This window comes from Crocodylus porosus, unplaced genomic scaffold, assembly GCF_001723895.1.
Source record: "Crocodylus porosus isolate Cpor-Errol unplaced genomic scaffold, CroPor_comp1, whole genome shotgun sequence".
Lineage (NCBI taxonomy): Eukaryota > Metazoa > Chordata > Crocodylia > Crocodylidae > Crocodylus > Crocodylus porosus.
In genome coordinates this window covers 20834169-20844640 of record NW_017728931.1, presented here as the reverse complement: position 1 = coordinate 20844640, position 10472 = coordinate 20834169, and the positions used below count along the sequence as shown (strand labels likewise).

General features: G+C 48.1%; 1 protein-coding gene across 3 annotated transcripts in view; it reads left to right on the top strand.

Annotated features, from left to right (window-relative positions):
* PARVB (parvin beta) overlaps positions 1-10472 on the top strand; it is a 112134-nt gene that overhangs the window by 94044 nt on the left and 7618 nt on the right. For all 3 annotated transcript variants that reach the window (XM_019544325.1, XM_019544326.1, XM_019544324.1), the window contains one exon: positions 1717-1789. In XM_019544325.1, coding sequence (XP_019399870.1) covers positions 1717-1789 — 73 coding nt within the window. The remainder of the gene's footprint in view (positions 1-1716; positions 1790-10472) is intronic.

Here is a 10472-nt window from a genome sequence, read left to right as displayed (position 1 = left end):
CTCTTTACTGTCTGAGCCCCCAAGGTCTGGAATAGACTGCCACTGGAAGTGGTTCAAGCACCTACTTTGAATGCCTTCAAGAGAAATTTGGATGCTTATCTTGCTGGGATCCTATGACCCCTGCTGACTTCCTGCCCCTCGGGCAGGGCGCTGCACTCGATGATCTTCCGAGGTCCCTTCCAGCCCTAATGTCTATGAAATATGTGGTCTGCTTTGCAATTCCAGTGCGCTGTCCAGTTATAAGCAAGCCCTCATGTATCTAGTGCCTATGGAATCTTCACTTCATATTTTATCCTAAGTTTAAAGATGAGGAATCTGGGGCTCAAAGAGAAATTAAGTGATTTGCCTTGCATCACAGCAAGGCAGACACAGAACCTGTGAGCCCTAGTTCCCAATCCATGCTGGACAGTTCCATTATTACTGCACGTGCACCTCAGGGGTGAGCAGCAGGGTAGTGCAGCCTGCCCCAGGGTGCACACACAATCCCCTGCCAGCATGGAGCTGTTGCCGGAGCTGTGGAGTCCAGCACAGCTGTTTGCATCCTGCCTGCTGCTTGCTGCAGCTGCCCAGAGCCCGGGGGGTGGCTGCAAACAGCTGCTCCGGGCTCCAGAAGCCTGCCATCAGTGCTGTGTTGGAAGCAGAGGAGAGACCGGGGCTCCGCTGCCTCAGGCCCCTGTCCCGCTGCCCGCTCCCACATGCGCCTGCATGCGCTGGTGCAGAGCTGATGCCAGACCCCAGAGCCCTGCGCAGATATTTGGAGCTTCTCGGCCAGCTCTGGGGAGCTGCTGCTAGCCAAGAGCCCAGGCTGCTCCCAGCAGGTAGCTGGGATGCTGCCAGCCCTGCTGGGAGCAGCTTGGGCTCCATCGCTGGCAGCAGCTGCCCAGAGCCGGGGCTGGCCATGGCGTGCCGAGCAAAATTGCCTCACGTGCCATGCTTGGCACACATGCCAGGGGTTGCTGACCCCTGCTCTGTAGATTCTCTGGGGGATCCTCCTTCATTCCCCCCTCTCCTCTTCCTTCTCCGCTTTTTGACCTCGTGTCCTGCCACTCTGCTCCCCTCTTGGAGCTTCTATCCTAATAAAAGAACACTGCTTCCAGAGCTGTTACCTGTTTTTTCCCGTTGTGCCCACGCTCACTCCTCCACACCCTTCCTAACATAAAAACACCTCATTCTGTCATTAGTTTTCTGCGAACTCCTGTTCAGTTCCTAACTGCTAGGAGGGGAAGTGATCCATTTCTTCGAAGATTGAAACACTATTATGGAATACTATTACTTATCTTAAGCATACAGGCAGGAAGAACTTGTCAGAAATGCAGATATTCAACTTCTCTCTTAGAGGCTGCAACATCTCAAGGCACACCAGTGTCAAGAAGACTTCATTATTTTGCTAAGCTTTTACAGGCTTTTCCCTCAGTCAGTATCCATATCTCATTTTTGACCCTTTACCTAAAAATTTGGAAATCTTCAATGATTTCCTTTCCTCCTGCATTGAGCACCTAACCTACAGTGATGTCATCTTTCATTTGTAAGTAATTTGGTTTAGAATCCCTGTAACAGGTACTTTCTGACACACACATAAATAGAGCTTACTGATTTTTAAAACAAAATACATACCAGAGTTGTGTTTTGCATCTCAAGAGAAGGGAAAAGAAAATAACTTGTTTGTTTTATTGATTTGGTGCCATGTGGGAATCTAAATGAATATTTCTTTTTCAGGTCCATAACGTTTCCTTTGCTTTTGAGCTGATGCAAGATGGAGGACTCAAGAAACCAAAGGCTCGTCCTGAAGGTAATATACACTCCACAGAGTATGCTTTTGAACATACAGCTATATTGGCAGTGAGATCTTGAGTGTGGCTCTTTTTAAATTCATAGAGTTATATCAAGTAGTAGTATAGTTATGGGCGTATATCTTACCCAAAGGGTCCTTGCCCACATCTGGACATTTCCTAATATGAATGGCACAGGGAATGGGTTTGCAGTTTCATGCCCAACCCATGTTTTTGGTAAGGGGATAGCATAATCTGCGAGTTGTTCAGCAGCGTACGTTAGATCTGTTGCTGGTCTTAGTTCCGTTTCTAGCTGAAAATGTTCTATATCCATGTAAACTGTCATTATAATTAGTACTAATTGTTCCATTTGTTAACAATCTGATCAGAGGGTTAATAAGCTGGGGAAAAAAATTGCTCTCATGGAAGTCAGTGACAGAACCTCCCAGTGACTTCTGCAGGTCCTAGGCTAAGCTCTGAACGACAGTGAAGTCTGAATTAACCTCTGACATTTAGCAGTTGAACCTCTGAATGGTGAAACCAGTTAATGGAGCAACATGCAGTAGTTTGCATGGCATCCTCAAGGCCTAAAAAAAAAAGAGTAAATATACCTTACTATTGCTGTGCCAAAAACTTGTTAGATGCTTACACAGAGCAAATAGAAAGACAAAGAAACTCTAGGTAGCTTACAGGCTAACTTTTAAATGAGCTGTAATGAGCATAAGAAATAATAGAGAAGAAATGATCCAGGAAGGACAAAAGAGAATAGCATCTCATTGGTACACTGAGTCTGAGCCATTGAGATGGCTCAGTTGTGTTTTTATGATGATAATAGATGATTGATTGATTTGTTGCCTGTGGACATTATGATAAAAACACATCTTAAGTAAAGATCTGAATGAAGATGAAGATTCTATCTTGGAAGGCTAAAATTGGAAAGACATTTCATGCACTGGAGATGGTTAATATATGTATTACAATATGAAAACTGGAGAAGATTGTGGGTTAAGTAGGAACAGCAGCAGCAGTAGCATCAGAGATGAAATGGAAAGGGGGTAAACGTGTTCTAAGAATAGACCAGGTCAGCCTAATTGCTAATGGAGGAAAACTGTTAAAAATTTTACTATGTCACTATGTCCATCGTAGATGCTAGAGTTGGAAAGGACCTCAAAGGATCATCGAGTCCAACCCCCTGCCAGTGGCAGAAAAAAGTGCTGGGATCATGTGATCCCAGCTAGGTGCTTGTCCAGTCTCCTCTTGAAGACCCCCAAGGTAGGGAGAGCACCACATCCCTTGGAAGTCTGTTCCAGATTCTGGCAACCCTAACTGTGAAGAAGTTCTTTCTGATGTTCCACCTAAACCTACTCTCCATCAGCTAGTGGCCGTTGTTTTGGGTTATTCCAAAGGGTGCTCTGGTAAACAGAGCATCACCTATTCCCTGCTGCCCCCGCAGTTAATTTATATACTGCCACAAGATCCCCCCTCAGCCTTCTCTTGCACAGGCTGAAAAGGTCCAGGTTCCTCAGCCTTTCCTCATAAGGGCTGCCCCGCAGGCCTCTAACCATACTAGTGGCCCTCCTCTGGACCCTGTCAAGGTTGTCCACATGCTTCTTGAATTGCGGTACCCAGAATTAGATGCAGTACTCTAGCTGTATCCTAACGAGTGCCGCATAGATGGGAAGCATCACCTCTCTGGACCTGTTTGTGATGTACCTGCTAATGCATGACAAAGTGTGGTTAGCTCTGCTAATTGCTTCGTCACATTGATGACTCCTATTCATTGTGGAGTTGACAATGACTCCAAGATCTCTTTCTGCCACTGTGCTGCTGAGAAGGTCATCCCCCACCTTATAGGTATGCTGGTGATTCCCTCTCCCTAGGTGAAGCACCTTGCACTTGTCCTTGCTGAACTGCATCCTGTTGTTCTCTGCCCACTTCTCTAACCTGTCCAGGCCCACTTGGATTCATAGATTTCATAGACATTAGGGCTGGAAGGGACCTCGGAAGATCGAGTCCAGTCCCCTGTCCCAGGGACAGGAAGTCAGCTGGGGTCATAGGATCTCTGCAACAAAAACATCCAGGTTTCTCTTGAAGGCATTCAAAGTAGGTGCTTGAACCACCTCTGGTGGCAGGCCATTCCAGACCTTGGGGGCTCGGACAGTAAAGAAGTTCTTCCTTATGTCCAGCCTGAAATGGTCTTACAGGAGTTTATAACCATTTGACCTCATCATCCCTTGGGGCGCTCTGGTGAAGAAATGTTCCCCCAGATCCTGTTGAACACTCCTGATAAACTTATAGGTGGCCATCAGATCATCGCTGAGCCTGCGCTTTTCCAGGCTGAAGAGTCCCATAGCTCTCAGTCTCTCATCATAAGGTCTGTTTTCCTGACCTCTGATCATGTGCGTGGCTCTCCTCTGGACTCTCTCAAGCTTCTCCACATCCTTTTAGAATTGTGGAGCCCAAAACTGGACGCAGTACTCCAGCTGCAGTCTCATCAAGGCTGAGTACAATGGGAGAATGATGTCCTGGGATTTGTTTGAGAAGCATCTATGGATGTAAGCCAGCGTTTTGCTCGCTTTACTAGCCACAGCATCACATTGAAGGCTCATGTTCATCTTGTCAATCATGACCCTCAAAGTCCCTTTCATCCGCAGTGCTAGCCAGCGTAGTGCTGCTGAGCCTATAAGGATGCTGCAGGTTTTCCTTTCCAAGGTGGAGAACCTTCCATTTTTTGGTGTTAAACACCATCAGGTTCTCGTCTGCACATTTCCTGAGCCTGTCAAGGTCAGCCTGGATCACCCTCCAGTCCTCAGATGTGGATGCTTTACCCCAAAGTTTGTTGTCATCTCTGCACTTGAACAAAGTGTTTTTCATGCCCTCACCCTGGTTACTGATGAAGATATTGAACAGCACCAACCTAAGGACCGAGCCTTGGGAGGACCCCACTACCCACATCTTTCCAGGTCATTACCAACCCATCCACCACTCTCTAAGTATGACCCTTAAGCCAGTTTGCCACCCACATTATTGTGTAATCATCTGTGGCATAACTGTTCAGTTTGTTTATAAGAATAGGATGGGATACTCTGTCAAAGGCTTTTTTAAAGTCCAAGTAGATGACATCTACCTTGACACCTGCATCTAAGCTTTTAGTGACCTGGTCATAGAAAGAAACAGTGTTAGTCAGGCAAGATCTACCTGCTATGAACCCCGTGCTGGTTGCCCTTCAGCATTGTATTATCCATTGGACTCCTACAGATGTGAGCCTTGATAATTTTTTCAAGGGTTTTCCCAAGGATAGAGGTGAGACTAACTGGTCTATAGTTACCTGGATCCTCTTTCCTCCCCTTCTTGAAAATAGGGACTACATTGGCCCTTTTCCAGTCCTCAGGGACCTCACCTGAGCACCGGGAGTGCTCAAACAGTTATGCCAGTGGCTCTATTATGACACTGACTAATTTTTTCAGCACCCTTAGGTTGAGGTCATCCGGTCCTGCTGATTTAAACACATTCAGCCCCTCCAAGTGTTAACTTTATTAGGTCAGCGCTGACAGTTGGTGGGCTGGTGTTTCTTCTGCTTCTGTCTAATGCATTTTGGAGATTTGTCTAGATCAGAGTTCAAGAATACAGAGGGAAAAACCTCATTGAAGAGCTCTGCTTTGTCCCTTCTATCTGTCACCAGCTGCCCTTGTTTATCCTGTAGGGGTCCTATGCTGCCTTACGCCTTCTTTTTGCTCTCTATATTCCTGAAGAAGGACTTGTTGTCCTTAATTTTTCTTGCTAGCCTGAGTTCTAAGGCTGCTTTGGCCTTCCTGATTCCCTGACATTGCGAGCCAAGGAGGTATATTCCTCCTTGGTAGCTACTTCCTGCCTCCACAGCCTGTACACCCCTTTTTTCCTGGATTTGCCTGCTGAGCCAGGAGGATTTCTTAGCCCCTTTGTCCCCTTTTTTACACAGTGGGATTGCTTCCTTGAAAAAATCCACCTTTCCTGGACCTCCATTTTGTCAATGCTCTTGAGCTTTAATGCACCACTAACTAATCGCCTAAACACCCTGAAGTTAGCTTTTCTGAAGCCTAGCACTGCTGCCCTGCTGGTTATTTTTCCCACCCTTTGCCAAACAGTGAATTCAGTCAATTAATTGATGGTCACTATCCCCTATGTTGCCTTGTACCTGCAGATCCCCCACCAAGTCTTTCCCCATAGCTAGCACCAAGTTCAGCAAGGTGTTACCCCTAGTGGGATCGTATACCTCCTGCATCAGGTGGAAGTCCTGTATGCAGGTTAAGAACTTACATGAGCTATTAGTTCTGGCTGACTGATCCTCCCAGCAGATGTCGGGATAGTTTAGGTAATCCATAATAACGATATCTCTTGACCATATGGCCTCTAAGAGCTGCCTGGAGAATTCCAGGTCTAGTTCAGTCTCTGGGTGTGGTCGTCTATAGTAGACCCCAACCTACCAAATCCCTTTCCCTTCAACCCCCTTGTATGTTAACCCGCAGTACCTCAGTTTGGTTCTCCTCTGATCCCATCTTGATTACAGAAGACGTATATTGCTCCTTAACATAGAGAGCAACACCCCCCCACCCTTTTCCCCCCACTCTATCCTGCCTGTGCAACCAATAACTTTCAATGCCCACTGCCCCATTGTGAGTAGAGTCCCACCAGATTTCAGTTAACCCAGCTGGGTCAAAGTTGTTTTTTGCAAGCAGGAGTGCAAGTTCCTCCTGTTTGTTCCCCATGCTCCTAGCATTAGCGGTAGAGACATTTAAGCCCCCCAGTGGGTGCCCTTTATACACCCTTGTCCTGATGTCTATCAGGCCCCTTAGTGCTTACCTTGGCTGATCCATTGCATGGCTTGTGGTTCTCTGAACATAGGTTCTTGTTATCCACTGCATCCCCATTCCCCAACCAACCTAGTTTAAAGCCCTTCAAAGGAGATCAGAGAACCTGTAAGAGAACAGACTCTTATCTTTAGAAGAAAGATGACGACCATCTTGTTCCAGGATACCTCTCTCATGGAAGTGCGGATTGTGGTTGTAGAAGCCAAAATCCACAGGATGGCACCAGCTCCGTAGTCACAGGTTGACTTCTGTAATGCAGGTGTCTTGGTGTTGACGGCAACCGCTGACTGGGAGGATTGATGAGAAGACCACCTGTGCATCCCACTTCCTAAGCCTGGCCCCCAGAGCCTTGTAGTCACTCATGATGTGGTCTGGACTACTCCTGGCTGCATCATTCATGCCCACATGGATGAGGACCATTGGACAGTAATCAGAGGGCCTGGTGAGGTTGGGAATCCTCACAGTGATGTCTTGGATCCTGGCACCAGGCAGGCAGTAAACCCCGCTCCAGGCTCGCCCTGCCCCTGGCCCCCCCCAAGCCACCGTGACACAGGGCAGTGCCACTGCCCGGGCAGGCCTGTGGGAGCCAGGGGAAGAGCCAACCGCAGGCGGGGGTGGGGGTGCCACCCAAGCAGCCAGAGACAAGTGGGCACTGGGGCCCTGCAGTTTCTGGCCGAGCCATGTTCCCAGGCCGGCTCGGTGCCCGCTCTCCCGTGGCTCCTGCCTGGGGGCCTGGCCGGGTTGAGCCGTGTGGGGCACGGCCTTGGCCAGAGGGCCCACACAGGCCCCTGGGGCCAGTCGATGCTGCCATCGACTCGGGGGCAGAGCGGGGTGCTGGGTGCAGCGTAGAAGAGGAGCTTGTCCCTGGCAGCCCGGCTTCCTCGCCAGACACAGGGCCAGGGCTGGGTGGCGATGGGATGGCGGAGCGTCCCTGGGTGCAGGAGGCAGTGGGCCCCATGCTGGGTGCAGCCCATCGCTGCGGCTGCCCAGAGCTGCTTGGTCTGGGAGCTTCGGCATCTGTCGGTTAGGCCACTCCGCTTCGCTCTGATGTGGCCAGGGGGAGCTAGGAGCACCTATGTGCTGGAGCACACATGTGGCTGCTTCAGTATCCAGGCCCAAAACAGACTCTGAGGTTTGGCTTCTGACTCAGTGCACATTAGATTTTTTTTTTCCTTGATGACTAAGACTTAATGATAGGCTTGAAGATGCACAAACCCTTGAATATCTTTTTAAATTCAGTTTATGGATAAAAGTAGGATGGCATGATAATTTTATACAGGTTAGCTAACATGGTTGTCTACCCCTTAGGAATGTCAGGTGGGACTTGTACACATTCTTTCATTCTGGCAGAAGTTCACATTTATTATGTACTTATATAACATACGAAGCTGGCATTTCTAGTAGAGGAAACACTGTTACTCTTGAAGAGCTGCTTTGTGGAGGGAATAGAAACATCTTAGACTATGCTTGCTGCAGTTCTTTCATTTTACCTTTCTGTGCAAACCTGAGAGACAGACCCTCACTATAATTGTGCTTTGAGTAGAAATTTGCAGTTTCTCCTGCTCCACAGAGTTTGTGTATGGGAGTTTCTATGTATGCCATACTATGCTGCTGCCTTTCCTCCCCCCCCCCTTCTGAAGAGTCTCGCCCTTGAAATCCCCCTTATTTGAGTTAAGATTTTCACATCAAACATGGGGCACTGTAACGTTGCTTTCTAGTGTGAATACCTTCTGAAGAGATAGGTCTAATATACAGTTTGCTATTATAATATCCCTTTCTCCGAAAAAGATATAAAAACAATTTGGTATGATGTGGCAGGATGACCTAGGGGTGCTGTGACCTCCCCTAGTGCCCCTACCTACCGTGTCAAATTGGGTCTTGAATGCACCCTCTAGCTCGCCCGGCACATCTTGCTGGATTATTAATGGGAGGCTGCCTTCCTTGGCACGGTGCCTACCTTGCTGTACCAGGACTGTCTTACTCCCCGCCCCCACCCACCCACACTGGGGCTTCCCTGAATTGGGGCTCAGGCAGCCTTAGCCTTAGCTGGCCCCCAGACCCACCTTCTTGGGCCTATGCCCCACCGGGGCCTGTCCCAATAGTCACCCACACTGGGGCCAGGGTCAGGACACCCCAAAGTGCAGCGCCGCCTGCGGCACTAGGAACACCCCCACCTTACTGGGGAGCTCCTGATGAGGCCTCCTCCACCCCTACAGCCTCTCCCGGTCCTCCGGTCATAACAATAACCAAAACAGAAACTCCCCCTCCTGGGTTACAACGTAAACTTCCAAGCCAACCTGGCTCCCTCTCACATATCTCCTTGTTATCATGGTTTCCTCCATCCAGTACTGTCAAGCAGGCGCTCTCCAGCCATCGGTCTGGTCTGGTCTGGTGTCTTCAACAGAGCTCCCTCTTAGGCTGCCAGCAGGGGAACTGACTCTGACCTTAGCCTTCTCTTTATAAAGGCCAGGCCCTGCCCCCTGGCAGTCAGCTGACCCAATCAGTTGCCATAGCAACTCCCACCTGCTGCTGTGGTGAGTGGCAGCTGAGCTCATTTACTGCTATTCAGTAGCAGGCACCCAAGTGCCCTGCTACAGATGGGAGTATAGAACACTGCACAAATTAGAAGCCTGCTCCTGTCCTCTTCTCAATCCAGTAAACACAATAGATGCCACTAAAGGCAGAATTTGATTCTAAGTTAGCAAAGTGGGCTTTAGTGGTGTTTTAGCTTCCAAAGGGATTCTGATAACTTGTAAAAATTTAATGAAATGTTTTAAAGGTATTTTTATTTTAAGATTGTGGTTATGATTTATTGCCACTTTTGTTGGCATTTTATCAGATAGCATTGGCTGGGTTTTGACCACAAAACCTTCCTCTTAAAAGACAAAAGAAAACATTTGGGATATGCTTTCTTCCTTCTGTGTGACTGGGGTCCCTCTCTTTTAATGCTTCTCAGTTTTTGAGCACAGTCTCTAGTTACCTACACAGGGGTGATGCATCTTTGACTGAAGTATTCTTTAATCTAGAAAATAAAGTTTTAATCAAATCGGATACCAAGGGGTTAGTTGAAAATGAAAAAAATGAAACTATAAATAAGGTGCGTTATTATATGCCTGACAGTTAAATAAAAATAGAGTGCTTTTCTTAAAGATAGAGGTAATAGCTTTTATTAGACCAATTAGATTTTTGAAAAAGAAAATTTGCAAAAATCTACTTTATCTAATGAAAGTTGTTGCCTCTACCGTGAGTTCTGATTCCTTTTGCCTCTAGACCAATACAACTACAACTTAGATATCTTTCTTAAAGGTATACATTTCAGATGTACATTAGGCACTATCCAGGAATGGCAAGGTAACATTCTGTAGCACATGAGGTCCAAGTATAAATCATAATAGTCCTTTCCACTAGAGGTGCACTAATACATCGGTCTGATACTGGATTCACACCAATATAAAGAAAATCTAGTGTATCAGGAATTGGCCTGATGTAGCTGACAAATGGCCCATACATGTGAGTAGCCACAGCACAGCATGTGGCAGCAAGGAGCACAGCCCCACAGCTTGAAGAGCTGTGTGGAGCTGGTAAGTCTGTTGTGGTGGAGGGGGAAGGGAAGGGAAGGGGTGGGGGAGCAGATCAAGGCTCCTGTGATGAGGGAGGGGGTGGGGCTGGAGCAGGCACTGCCCCTCTGGGGTGGTGCAGGTGCGGGACAGAACTGTGGTTCATCTGGGGGTCAAAGAGGGGGCGTGGGAGGTCCTGCCACTGCACGCACCCCGGGAGAACATGGGGGGGGGCATGTGCCCTGGATTTGGGTGGGGTGGGACAGGTTGGGGCTGTGCCAGGCTTTTCCTGGCGTGTG